Source organism: Choloepus didactylus, chromosome 3, assembly GCF_015220235.1.
Source record: "Choloepus didactylus isolate mChoDid1 chromosome 3, mChoDid1.pri, whole genome shotgun sequence".
Classification (NCBI taxonomy): Eukaryota; Metazoa; Chordata; class Mammalia; order Pilosa; family Megalonychidae; genus Choloepus; species Choloepus didactylus.
Genome location: NC_051309.1, coordinates 160,580,087 through 160,594,690, shown reverse-complemented (window position 1 = coordinate 160,594,690; position 14,604 = coordinate 160,580,087). Strand labels below are relative to the sequence as shown.

General features: G+C 39.5%; 1 protein-coding gene across 3 annotated transcripts in view; it reads left to right on the top strand.

Moving 5' to 3' along the window:
• Positions 1 to 1,933: 1,933 nt before the first annotated feature.
• Positions 1,934 to 14,604, top strand: part of PRMT9 (protein arginine methyltransferase 9) — a 59,883-nt gene continuing 47,212 nt past the window's right edge. For 2 of the 3 annotated variants that reach the window (XM_037830773.1, XM_037830774.1), the window contains exons 1-2: positions 1,934 to 2,309; positions 4,940 to 5,088. In XM_037830773.1, coding sequence (XP_037686701.1) covers positions 2,121 to 2,309; positions 4,940 to 5,088 — 338 coding nt within the window. In that variant the 5' untranslated portion in view covers positions 1,934 to 2,120. Of the gene's footprint in view, positions 2,310 to 4,939; positions 5,089 to 6,425; positions 6,669 to 14,604 lie in introns of those variants that run through there. The other variant, XM_037830776.1, reaches the window with a different exon arrangement.

The following is a 14,604-nucleotide window of genomic DNA, read 5'->3' as shown; positions in this document are numbered from 1 at the left end:
CCTCCAAAAGTGCTGGAATAAATACAGTTAACAATTAATAAGAAGTCTTATTAACCTTATTAAATAATTCTAAGCCTCAATCAGGAATGAATAAAGGAACATAAAATAGGTCAAAATATATTTTGTATTCTCTTTAAGTTAGTTTTGACAGTCCTATTTTTTTTTTTTAAATGACCTACCCTATACAAAAAGTGTCCTTAGACTGTAGATGAACTATAAATAAACCTTGTGATTTCCCTAGCTTGCTTTATCACATTTTAATTTAGTGAGAACTGGTAGCTCATAAAGTAATCTGAAGTGCTTCACAAGGGCAGGAAATATCCCTTACAGCTTCTAAGCAGTAGTCCCGGCCCACAGGTTGATAATGTAGGTGATGATGAAAGACCGAAAGTTGACGGCTTTTGTTTCTTCTTGCCCTTCTCTCCACTTCCTGTCAAGTCCCTCCTCCATCTCTTAGCTTACACTGACTTGGTAGAAATATGTCCACTTAAACTTCATACAGTTTAATTGTTCTAGGTACCTGAGTTATTTTAATGAACTAAACAGACCAAAAAACTAAACAAAATAAAACAGAATAAAAGAAACCATGCCCTTGAGGAACTGGAAGAATGCACTGGAGTACAAGACTATGTGTAAAGAGAAGTGATTGAGCTGAAGCAGGGACTTACATAGGGACTTACCTAGGTGACCAGAAAGTGAAGTCTAAGTGAGTCCCCTCCAACCCAAATCTTGGGAGAAATTGGGAGGTTTCCACCTGCTTTTTTGGAGGAAGTTTCCAGCCAATTCAATTATATTTGACACTTAGATATGGGTTATATATATTCTCATCAAATTCTTAAAGGTGTTAGTGCTCAATTAAAAAAATAAACTGCAACTTTTTTTCATAATTCTAGATAATAGTGAACATACATCATATTTTATATATCTACAAGTGTTTTATATATAGCATCTCATTTGATGCCTGCATCAGTCTTTTGTCTAAAGTAGGAAAGGCAGTTTTATTACGCCTTTTTACAAATAATGAATCTTAATGAAAGTTTATTATGGGCCAGAAAGGACCAAGCTTGCACAGAAACACATTTTTTTTTTTTTAAGTTCACTGGCATTTTTATATTCTGTTACATTTTACCAGGAACAGAAAGGCCTTAGGCGTTTCAGGCTTCTTATGGAAATTAACATATGATAAAAGTTTTGTTCTAAATTGTTTAGTACATACATCAGGATGGTAGACAAAGACCCGAACAGTTAGGTCAGTCTACATTCATAACCTGGGTGTGGGATGTATTTCTCATTACATTTAACAAACATCTGAGTCCTTACTTTGTGCCAGACTCTGCTAGATGCAATGACTGCAAAATTAGTTAAGTATATTCCTTGCTTTCCTAGTAGTTCTGACCTTTCCGACCAGTGCACTAGGCCTTGTGAACTGCACCCTAAAGAAATGATTAGGATTTACAAAGGCAGATGCTCAAAGGAAAGATGGTCCAGATAATCAGATCAAAGGAGAAGGCAAAAATGCATGCAAACTACGGACTTCTGAGTTTGGAGGAACCACCCAGATTTATTAATTTGATATGCGAAATGCTCTAGTTTTTTGTTTCTTGCTAGCTAGTTAAGATACCATTAACGTATTTGAAATCGGGCACAAATATGACTCTTTTAGCTGTAGTTAATACCCATTCTTTCCTCCTACATGAAAATCAGGAACGTAGAATCGAAGATTCTGTTTTCAGCGGAAAAGAAAGAAAGGCGCGATAACACAGCTAACACCCACTCGGGATTCTCTCACGCACACCCACAGCGGAACCGCAGCACTTACTCCGCCCCCGCCGCTCAGGAAGGGGGAGGACCTCGACGTGCTTACGTCGGGCGCGCTGACGTTCTCAGTGTGCGTCCTCGGCCGGCGTCTATTTGCTGTTGCGTAGTCGTTCGCGCGGGCTGCCAGGCTAGGAGAGGGCGGCATTTTAGGCTAGGCGGAGACGCGTTCTCACACCTGCGACGGAAGGCTAACTTTAGCTTTAGTTAGTTGCATGTAAGTGTAGCCATCCAGTTTTCCCGTTTCGTTTGCAAAAAGCACCTTCCCTTTTGTTATACAAGCGGCTTAGGGCGGCGCCAGCATCATGCCGAACTCGCGACCCAGGCCCCGCAGGGGCGCAGGGGGTGGCGCGGAGACTGCCGGCCGGGACGAGCTTGTGTCGCGGTCCTTGCAGAGCGCTGAGCACTGTCTGGGTGCCCAAGACTTCGGCACCGCTTATGCCCACTACCTCCTTGTGCTCAGCTTGGCGCCAGAGCTGAAAGACGATGTGAAGGTGAGTGTGCTGCTTTTTCTTGCTCGCCGTCTGATCCTCGGTTCTTAAAAATTAGGGGAGTGGCGGGCGATAGGGTGAGTGGCAGGTGTTTGCTATTTTTGCCGTTCATCCTTGATTTCTTTTATTCACACTCAAAGCCAGTCCATCAGAAAATGCTGTCGACTCCATCTTCGAAATGTATCCAGAAGCTTATCACTTCTCACCACGTATTCCTTTCGTGCCCAGGCACAGTAATTTCTTGCCCAACTATCGCAGAAGGCTCTCAACTGGGATTTTTTTCCTGCAGTCTGTCTCAACAAAGCAAGCGTGAGCTTTTTATAACGAGAATTAAGTTATATCACTTCTAATTCAAAACATCCATCTCACTTAAGAATCCTAAGGCCTTAGTATGGCCAAGGAGGCATCAGGTGATCGTCCCTCCCGTAAATCCAATTCAAGCATGCCTCCTGCCTCTGTGCTTTTGCGCTTGTCCCTGCTGTGTGTGGAAGGAATGCTGTGGGTTTCTGTAAAGTTTGTAGTTAGCCTAAAGTGATCATCATTCGATGATGCATTCGTTAAGCTTCAATTAGTTGATATGTGACAGTTTTTCTGTTGAAATGCTGTCTCTTTTTTTTCCCAGTAATTTTAGAATCTAAACATCACAAACTGATGTAATTTAATTTTGTATTCAGTTTTCAGCCTCAAGGTATTTTGCATTAACACAGGGCTTCCTCAACCTCAGTACTATTGATATTTTGGAATGGGTAATCCTTTGTTGTTGGGGCTGTCCTGTGCATTGCAGGATGTTTAGGAGCATCTCTAATCTCTACACATTAGATGTCTGTAGCAGCACCCCCATGCTTTCTACTTCCAGTGATGGCAGTCTCAAATGTCTCCAGAGATTCCTCAGGTGGACGGGGCAGAGAAGGGCTGGTAGAGAGCCATTGCTTTAACAGTACAGGAAAAAGAAGGAAAAATAAATAACGAGGACAAAGGAAGGTGGGTCCCTCACTCAGAAGTAGGTATTCCTTCCAATTCCATTTATGCAGATTTCTGCGAATGTTCTTCAGTGATAATTGATGGTACAGATTTTGAGGAAAGGCATTTAGATTTCTAGGTCATTGTTTCACTATGGATTAAGTTGTCATATGGCAAAGTTGAGTCAAATGGTTCTATTTTGATGACCCATTTGTGGTTCAAATTAATGTAAATTTTAGGACAGGTGGATCTGCTCCAGGAGATGGTGATGCACTGGGGTGCATTTTGCTTTTCTGGGTAGGCCGCAGCAGAATAATCGATCAACTCGAGTGCGGTTTCCTCAGTTCTTTGTTCCTTAGTTTCCTCTTTTGTAAAACAGGGCTAATAATACTTCTCTAGGATTTTAGTGTGGATTAGAAATATATGTAGAGTTCCTATTGCAATGCCTGGTATTCAGTAGGCTTCTACTAGTTCTTTTTCCTGCAGATCAAAGTCTAAATTGCATTGCATGGATCATTTGCAAAAGTGCTGTTTCTCTATACCATTTTTTTCTACTCCCTCTATTGCCTTCATCCATACCCAACACCAGCCACACCAAGCTATTTACCTGTAGATCTCCTGATCCGTTTCATATAATTTGTACTTTTTTCCCTTACACCCCAGATTCTCTTTTTATCCTTGTCTCTGGTGAACTCTATTAAGTTTCATTTTCAGGTTATCACCTCTTCTGTATATAAAATATGCAAAGATGATTTAAAATGTGTTCATGATACAGCTGAGATAACTAAAGTTTGCCTTCTTTCCACTGTGTTGCAGTGTGGAGAATGGCCAGAGGGAAGGGAGCCTGGAACTAGGGTGAGAGTGAGAAGGCTATTTCTGTGGTTCTGCAATGGATTATGAAGGCCAGATTAGGCTGTAACAGTGGGGATGGAGAGATGGGGAAATAAAGAATTGGCTGGCTTTGAAACTGTATGTGGAGTTAAGGTAGCATTATAAGGTAATTCTGGGTTTGAGGTTGGGGTGGTACCTTAAACTTATTATCTTCAAAGTTGTATGTTTAATTTCCATCTCTCTACAAGGCGCTCTCTGAGGATAGGAACAGGACTTATGTTATCCATCACTGTATTTTAGCTTCAGTTCTTTGCACACTGGTTGCTCAGGAACACTGGTTGTTCAAGAAATATTTGAATTGCTCTCAGTTTGGGGTGGCTGAGGGGACAGTCTCTTATTGGGAAGTTATATCTGCAAGTCTTTTGTTGAGAAGAGAGGCTCTTAATTGGAGATATAGATGTGGCATCTATCAACACATAGGTAATAGTTAATGCATTGGGGATGGACGAGAAAAGAGAATAGGGCTGAGGACAAACTTCTGAAACATAGGAGCCCATAAAAAAAGATAGGTGGAGAACCAGGGGAGTCTGATATGGCAGCTAAGAATGGAGAGAGTTTAGAGAAGAGTGGTCATACCATCTCATTGTGCATATTACTGCCGCATAGTGGTAAAATTCATTTACACATTTGTTTTTTCAGCAAACAATGCCTGTTAAAGCGAAATAAAGTTTAAGGCAGTTGTTCAATAATAGTTAGGTTCCATTCTCTGTGGAATCATGAATCAGCATTGTATGTTGTTTCATCCTTTATGTTATTGATTGATTTTTTTCTCTTTTGTAAAGGAAACTTTTCAGTATACACTCTTCAGATGGGCTGAAGAGCTTGATGCTCTTAATCGAATTCAAGACTTACTTGGTTGCTATGAGCAGGCCATGGAACTGTTTCCTGATGATGAAGTAATTTGCAATAGTATGGGAGAGCATCTTTTCAGGTTTGTAGTATTACTTGTTAAAAATTATTCTTTATCAGTCTGGATCAGGAATAGATCATACAGTGATTTGGATAGGGAAAGTTTAATATAAGGAACTGTTAACTATAACGGTCTCAGAATAATGGGGGACTATTTCATATGAAGTAAAGGGAACTCAAGAATATAAGAATGGCAGATATAATATGTAATATCATAGCAGCTTTAATATTATATAATATACTATATAATGGCTATTACCCCTGGGGCTGAGATAGAACATCCATGAAAGAGTTGCCCTCCCCCCCACCCCCCACTGGGCTGAGATCCAGACCTTGCTGGAGATGGCATATCCATGGTTCACAGGATAACAGAGGAGTCGCTGTAGTGTCTTGCTGGAGAACTTGCTGGAAATCTGTTCTTTGGAACTTAATGGAATTTGCCTCCTGGGGTCCAGGGAAAACTTCACAGGAAGTTGTCTCACTGGAGGGAAGGTGCTGGGGGAAGATGCTGACTATTGGGTGCTGCTGTCCACCGTAGACTGCAGGAGCTGATCACATAGGTATCCTCTGCCTGGCATGTACCAAACTTCCAGACTCCTAGAAGTAAGTTCTAGAATGTTCAGCATAAACCACATTGTTTGTACAAACAGTTTAGACACAATGAGCCACTCTTTTATCGGTTAGGGTGGTGGGAACCCTCCTGAGATCCAGGTTCCCAGATGCTAGCCAAGGATCAGTCTTGTAAGTAAACCTTTCAAAGGAACAGCCAGGCCTGCTATGTTAATTTTTTTCTGCATACTGACACATTTTTTTCTGCATAAGGTAATTCTGAGAAAATATTAGGAAATAGAATGAAAGATTAACATTGTTTCTGAATTTGAAAGCTTCGGAGTAATGGAGTGGGAGCACAGTTCTGCCAAGTTGGAAAGTAACAATTGCTCAGAGTGCTAGGAATTTAGTTACGTTAATGAATCTCCTTTTACGTGTTCCTTTTAGTTTTTTTGTTCCTGTTCGCCTCTTCCCTCCTCAGTTCACACCCAGCTAAAATAAACTTGGAGTTAGTAATAATGTACTAAAAAGATCCTAAGGACCACAGAATTTTTCTTTTTAAATGTGTCTTGATTCCATTAGCTGTTGATAGTCAACTTAGTCTTTTCTCTGGTGCTCATGGGTCCCTTACTTGACTGAGTGGACTAACCTATGCAGGTCCAGAGCTCTGGGAAAGGAGGATATATAATCTGTGCTGGTTTTGAGAAAGTTAATTGAGCAGCCAACTCAGTGTTTATTATGCCTTTTTTCAGTATAGGAAAATAATGTTTTGAAATGAACTTTTAAAAGTAATTTCTTTTTTCTTAACAGGAACATGGGTCATCAACCAACAGATGTTACCTCTGTATGTGATAATTAATGTAAATTCTCTATATGGTCATTCATTATGAAAGATGAATGTTATGGTATCAAATGGCATGTTTTCTCAATGAGAAAAGTATTTGAGATTTGATACATAGAATTTTATGTCAACACTTACTTAATGAAGAAAACCATCCTAGCTGTCATTTTCTGATATAACAAGATACAGTGCCTCTCTGTTGAGGCTGTTCAGTAAGTTGATAAAAATTATCATTATATTATCTACGTGTGTACACGTAAGTGTTTTTGTAAATAAATATGACTTCTTTACTTTTCTGTAGAACATTCTTTTTCTTCATTGGAATTTCTTTCTATTCTCCATTGAAGCTTTAAGCTTAGGAAAACTGGGTGGAAAAAATATTTTCGTTTTGAACTTGTTTTTAATAAATCTCACTGCTTTGTTCAAAACTTTATTTTTGAAGAGTTCTTGTTTAGTAAAATCCATTGTAATGCCCTCTTGTATATGATAAGATCGTTTCCCATTTGCCAATGCTGCTGTTATGCAGAATACCAGAAATGGATTGGCTTTTATAAAAGGGGTTTATTGGGTTACAAGTTTCAGTCTGAAGGCCATGAAAATGTCCAAATTAAGTACCAACGCAAGTATATCTTCACTGAAGGAAAGCCAATGGTGTCTGGAAGACCTTTGTTAGCTGGGAAGGCATGTGGCTTGGGTCTGCTGTTCGCGGGTTGTGTACAGAGCTCATCTCTCAGCTCCTGTGTATTATTCAAAATGTTGCTCTTTGGGTGTTTTGTCCTCTCTTAGCTTCTCCGGAGCAGAGTGTTAGCAAAAGTCTGCTTTCAGTGGCCATCTCCAAAATGTCTCTCTTGGCTGTAGCATCTCCTTTCTGTGAACACTTCTAGGACTCCAGTGATTCAATTAAGACCCACCGTGAATGGGTGGGGCAGTACCTCCATGGAAATTATTCAGTTAAAGGTCTCGCCCACAGTTGATTGAGTCACATCTCCATGGAAACACTCAAAGGATTTCAACTTAACCAACACTAATGTCTGCCCCCACAAGATTGTGTCAAAGAACATGGTGTTTTGGGGGACATAGTACATTCCAACTATCACACTATGTTTCAGCAGAGTTCCCCTAGTATTTTTCTTTTGCTGATTTGGTTATATTACTATATAAGAAATATTGTTACCAAACTTTAGTAGTCTTAGTATTGTGTGATAACTACTTTACTATTATCAGTCTTATAATGGCTTGGAGAGTGATAATGGGTACTTCTTCAGGAGACAAATATTTGATAATTTCTAGTTGTAGAGTATGATGATAATTAGGAAAATAGGCGGATTATCATCTGAGGCCTGTTTGTTCACCCTAACTGCTGATCTGATACACAGCATCATCTCTACAAATTAGTAACCTTTTGCCATTTCAGTAAGATTCAGTTAAAAAAGATTAATAGCCTCTCTAATTAAAAATCTCCTTTGTAATTTCAGAGTTTTCTTTTGTTTTTCAGTTTATGTAAGGGGAGTTCCTCTGTAAGATTCAATTAGATTTCCAGATTATACACATATAATGATCATAACATTTTAAGATTATTACCTTTCAGGATAACCTTAGTTTAACAGAAAATTGGAGCTCTATACACTTTTGGCAGAGTGTAGCTATTGGTAACCTGTCATTATGGCACATAATGTTAGTTTCCTAGGACTGCTATAACAAATTACCTCAAACTTAATGGCTGAAAGCAAGGGAAATTTGTTATCTCTCAGTTCTGGAAGCTAGGAGTATGAAATCAAGATATAGGCAGGGCTGTGCTACCTTTGACATCTCTAGGGAAGAATCTTTTCCATGCCTCTCCACCACTGGTATTGGCCAGCAGTCTTGGTGTCCCTTGGTTTGTGGAAGCATAACTCCAATCTATGCCTCTGTCTTCACATGGCTATCTTCTCTCTTGTCCATCTGTGTTTCTTCTCCCCTTTTTGTAAGAATACCGGTCATACGGGATTAAGAGGCTACCCTACTCTGGTGTGATCTCATTTTAATTTAACTAATTCTGTCTGTAGTGACCCTGGTTCCAAATTAGGTCACATTCACGGGACTAGGGGTTAGGACTTGAATGTAGCTTTTTACAACCCAAAACAGTTATCATTTTAAGCAGGTAAAAAAAAAAAAATGCTTGGTATTAATTTGTTTTGAAAAGTTGTAACTATGCAATATCCTGATTCAGACATTGGCAACTATAATAATGTGAATGTAGCTTTTCCTATAAATTTACCTTTATTTTTTAGGGCAGTGGTTCTTAGCCTTTATTCTTCCCTGATTTGCTCATCAAAAACAGTGGATCACTTACTTCCCACCAAAAGAATCACTGTTGCAGTAGAAAAAGATTTTCAAAGGAAATGATTGCATCCTTTCCTGAAATTTATTTGTGAAATAAAATTCTTGTCTGGTGTATCTCAACTTTACAACCCTTTGTTAGTGCAGTAGAATCAGATTTAAATTAAATAGAACAAAGTATATTTAAATCGCTAATCAAGAAGATAATGTTTTTCATAGCTAAAAGAAAAAAGACATTCTTATAGCTTGTTGATATTATTGATACATGTGAGGCTTTCTGTATTAGGTAAATTTTAATTAAGTGGATTGCATAGTTTTTAGATTAACATTACAGCTTAAGAAAACTCGATGATGTATTATTTTAAGTATCAAACGTAAGAGAAACACAAATCCAGGACATTACTGTGAGTAGATTTAGCATTGATAAAATAAATAGATGTATCATTGATTTTTTTTTTTTAATAATAAATTTTATTTTGAAATAAGTTCAATCTTACAGGAACATTTGCAAAAACAGTACAAACCCCATACATAGAACTCCATCATACCCCGAGCCCCCTCCCCCAATCCATCACCTTTAAGATCCTGTCACACCACTGTCTCTTTCCCTCCCTCCCTCCCTAACACCCATCATCTATTGCTCTGTCCTCTGAACATATGACAGCAAGCTGCACATATCTTTGAGCAAACAATATGATTCACATATACCTTTGCCATGAACAAGAACATTATTTTATGCAATCTCATTAAATGTAGCTAAGAAGTTCAAGAAATTCAACATTGATATAAAGCTTACATTCTATATTTCCTTTTTTTTTTTTTTCCCCTTGTGTCCCATCTGTGTCCCTTTGAGCCTCCTTTCCTCCGACCTCAGATCCCATCCAGGATCATCCTTGGCATTTAATTGTCATCTGTTTAGACTGTCTTTTTTTTTTTTTTTTTTTTTCCAATTGTGGAAAGATATATATATAGCCTAAACCTTCCTATTCCACCCCTCCCTAGCATTCCATTAGTGGGATTAATCACATTTAGAATGTTGCAATGCTATCACCTTCCGACCATCCATTTCTAGAAGTTTCCCTTCACCCCAAACAAAAACCCTACTCTCATTTCTTAACTCCCCATTGCCCCTTCCCCCACTTCTTGGAACCCCTACTCCACTTTTCATCTCTTTGGTCATATTCTCTGATACTTTCTTTGTGTTTATCATGGTACTTAAATTTAACATCTTAAATCTATAACAATCTTGTTTTTCTTTGATACCAACTTAACTTCAGTAAGACATGTAAACTGTGTTCCTATGCTCCACCATTCCCCCACCTTTATGTAGTTCTTGTCAAAATTTACATATTTTACATTGAGTCCAAAACCACCGATTTATCATTACAGTTTATGTATTTTAGATCCTGTAGGAAGTAAATAGTGGAGTTATAAATCAACAATACAGTAGTATTGGTCTTTATATTTACCATGTAATCTTTACTGGAAATCTTCATTTCTTCATGTGGTTTCAGTCAATTGTTTAGTGTCCCTTCCTTACGGCCTGCTTAGGACTGATCTACTGGTGATGAAGTCCCTCAGCTTTTGATTATCCGGGAATGTTTTCATCTCCCCCTCACTTTTATCCTTCAGGTGTTTGTGAATTCTCCAGGCCTCTGATGGTTATTGACTTCTGTTTGTATTCCATTGTGGTCAGAGAATGTGCTTTGAACAAATTCATTTTTTTATTTTTTATTTTATTGAGGCTTGTTTTTATGTCCCTGCATACAGTCCATTCTGGAGAAAGATCTGTGATCACTAGTGAAGAACGTGTGTCCCAGTGACCTGGGATGTAATATTCTATATATGTCTGTTAAAATTCTCTCTTATCTATCTCTCATTTCTTTGTTTCTCTGTCAGTAGGGCTCCCTTTAATATCTCAAGTAGGGCAGGTCTTTTATTAGCCAACTCTCTCAGCATTTGTTTGTCTGTGAAAAATTTAAGCTCTCCCTCAGATTTGAAGGAGAGTTTTGCTGGATAAAGTATTCTTGGTTGGAAATTTTTCTCTCTCAGAATTTTAAAGATGTCATGCCACTGCCTTCTCACCTCCATGGTGGCTGCTGAGTAGTCATTACTTAGTCTTATGTTGTTTCCTTTGTATGTGGTGAATTGCTTTTCTCTTGCTGCTTTCAGAACTTGGCTCCTTCTCTTCAGTATTTGAGAGTCTGATCAGAATATGTCTTGGAGTGGGTTTATTTGGATTTATTCTATTTGGAGTTCGCTGGGCATTTATGTTTTGTATATTTATATTGTGTAGAAGGTTTGGAAAGTTTTCCCCAACAATTTCTTTGAATAGTCTTTCTATACCTTTACCCTTCTCTTCCCCTTCTGGGACACCAGTGAGTCTTAAATTTGGACGTTTTATTTTATCTATCATATCCCTGAGATCCATTTCAATTTTTTCAATTTTTTTCCCCATTCTTTTCTTTTGTTCTTTCATTTTCTGTTCTGTGCTCCTCGAGGAGGCTGAGTTGTTGTTCAACTTCCTCTAATCTTGTATTATGAGTATCCAGAGTCTTCTTAATTTGGCCTACAGTTTCTTTAATTTCCATAAGGTCTTCTATTTTTTTTATTTACTCTTGCAATATCTTCTTTATGATCTTCTAGGGTCTTCTTTATGTCTTTTATATTCTGTGCCATGCTCTTCTTCAAGTCTTTTATATCCTGTGCCATGCTCTCATTGCCTGTCTGTAGTTCTTTGATTAATTCTGCCAAGAACTGTGTGTCTTCGGATCTTTTGATTTGAGTGTTTGGGTTCGGGTTCTCCATGTTGTCTGGTCTTATCATATGCTTTAAGATTTTCTGTTGTTTTTGGCCTCTTGGCATGTGCTTTACTTGATCTTTAATTTGTTAGAATTGCAGCTTGGTGACATACACTTTCTCTAACTAACCAGCAGATGGTGTCCATGAGTCACTTATTCCCCTCAAGTCAGTTCTCCCCAACTTTGTGGTGCGTGGGGATCTGATTCTTTTGGGGTCCAATTGGTGCACTTAATTTGGGTGTGTTGTCGGTGCTGTCTGCCCTCAATGAGGGGCATGTGCCTGAGTGGTTAGGGAGGAAGGGCAGGTTTAATAATCAAACCTCCCAGGTGTTCCTGGAGATTTAAGGTGGTTCTCTGCTGCTGACACAAAAGTCCTTGGCGTAGGTTCCCTGGGATTTCCGAGCGGTTCCACCCTCCCTGCTGTGCTTTTCCAGGACCTCTGCTGAGGGGGGGAGGGCCATGCAATGTCACAAGTGAGTGCTGGCCTCCAGGGAAGCCCTGGGCTGCCGGGCTGTGTAGGGGCATTACCAGCCCTCTTCAAAGATGGTTGAATGGGACGCGTTAACTTCCCCCTTTCCGCACAGCTCCGCCCTCTCAGCTCCGGGGCAATCAGCCGTGGGTGTATTCAAGGCCACTGTCCACGGCCGATATTGTGTCATGTGAGCAGTGCTGCGTGAAAGACTCCCTGTCAGGCTGGGTTTCTTGTCTCGGTTCTGTGCTGTGTGTTCGGCCCTGGGCAGGAGTAGCCCCGCCCTCTGGGGAGACGGCTGCAAGTCATGCGTTTTTTTTTTTTTTTTTTCCTCCTTTTGGCTCCCCTTTGCTCTCCTGGACCCGAGATAGTCAGCAGGTGTGTGGGAAGGGGTATTCTCCACCCCAGACACTGAGGCGTTAGTCCAGACCGCTCCCGTCTTATCTGCAGCTGTTCCTGGGCCTTTTTTTTTTAAAAAAAAAAAACTAGTCTGCAAACGCCAACCCACCGTTTCCCCACACTGCAGCGTGGCTGAGGAACTCAGCCGACTCACTCACTCGTTTCAGAATGGAGACTCCTGGTTTCACCAAATGCACGTTCCCTGTGGCTTTAGCAGAACTTCTCCAGCTGGTGCTACTCTGGAAGTGATGTTCTAGGTCACTTTCTGGTTTTTTATCTAGTGTTTTCCACGGAGGTGTTTTTTCTCTGTCTCACCTAGCCGCCGTCTTAGGTTCCTCTCTATCATTGATATTTGAATTTTATTAATACCCATTGCTCAGTTATTCTCTCAGCATATATTGATAACATGTTATATATTTTCTATGATACTGTGTGCTATGGCAGTTGCAAAATGGGAATAAGACAGCTCTACCTTCTAGGAACTTAAAACTGGTTAAAAAAGAAGATGACCTGTAGTTTTAACCTATCACAATTGGTAGTCAAATGGTTAATCACTGGTAGTTGATTAATTATAAAAGCTAGTAAAAGTAAGGAATTAAAGAAAAACCCATATCAACTTTAAACATTTTAATTTTAATCTAAAACATAAGTGCTATCATTTGATGTAGTATTGTTTGTTGCTTTTTATTAATATAGTCTCCTGTTTGGAGTTTCAGAATGTCTTTTTTGCTTAAACTGTACTCATAGTGAATAGTCAAATTCACTTTTCGTTTAAAATGGATCCTGTGTTAATGGTGCTTATCAAGCAGTATGAGTGCAAAGTGGTTTTGCTCGATCTGATCTGTTCAGTGTGTTCTGAACACACTGGTGCTTATCCACAAATGACCAATTCTGGTGGTTTGGAACTGATGTACTCCAGAAAAACATGTCCTGTGGGTGTGAACCCATTTTAAGTAGGATCTTTTGACGAAGTTACTTCGGTTAAGGTGTGGGTCACCTCAGTCAGGATGGTTCTTAAATCCTATTGCTGGAGTCCTTTATAAGCAGAATGAAATTCAGAGAGAGAGAAACACAGAGGGAGCAGCCAGAAGCTGAACAATCAGTGAAACCTGGAAGAGAAGGGAGAGACCATAGAGGCTACCATGTGCATTGCCATGTGACAGAGGAGTCCCGTAATCGAGGATTGCCAGCAGCCAGCCCCAGAACACCGCAGTCTTTGGGCAGAAAGCATCGTCCTGAGGATACCTTGATTGGGGCTTCTGTCTTAGCTTCAAAACCATGTGCTAATAAATTCCCATTGTTAAAGCCAAACCATTGCATGGTGTTTGCTTGAGCAGTCCGGGAGACTAAACTGTCAATCAGCGACAAATAAGTGTATGTTGAGAGTAAGCATTTAAAAATGTGTATAGCAGTTTGACATGGCCACACGTCCAAACGTGATCAGGGAATTCTCTCATTGAACAGCGTCTAGACCAGTTTGGGTATTACTAAACTCTTAATTTTAGTGTCATGAGCTGTATTCTAATCATGTGCAGTAGGACTGTAGGTCTCCAAAGGATTAGCTATTTTAAAAGAGGTGGGGGGAGGAATTCTTCACTACAGATAGTTTGAAAAGCACTGTTGTAGATGGTTCAGTCGTTTTCCCCCCACTTTTTTTGTTGTTGATCTGCTCATATCTAATTCAGCAGTAGTTTGGGGAGTGACTCGCCTTTGATTTTTTCAAAGCATTTGGCTTAATAGCCTTAGAAGGATAACTCGCTTTTTGCATTCATATTTGTTTAGTGTCTGTAATAATTGACTTAAAATATATAATTATAGTAACAAGTACAACTGGCATAAGCCAATTTGGCAGCAAATGCAATGACTCTTGGTGAGCCTTAGCTTTGCTGTTGAGACATAAACATGTGCAGGTACACCAGAGAGAAGCTTGCTATCCATAAGCATTAGTGTGTTATACAGAGGGACTGTTTTCAGAGAGCACTGGTATTCTGTAGCAGGTTGGTTAAGTGGAGATGACTAAGAGTGCTTCTTCTATAATTCATTACAATATTAATTTATAGTCAAGTTCTTATTAGTGTCCTTGAATGCATAAATGAGTTCAGAAAAGAAAAGTCATTAAGGATGCATTCCTCACAGAAGGCTTCTTAAAGATTGTGTAGG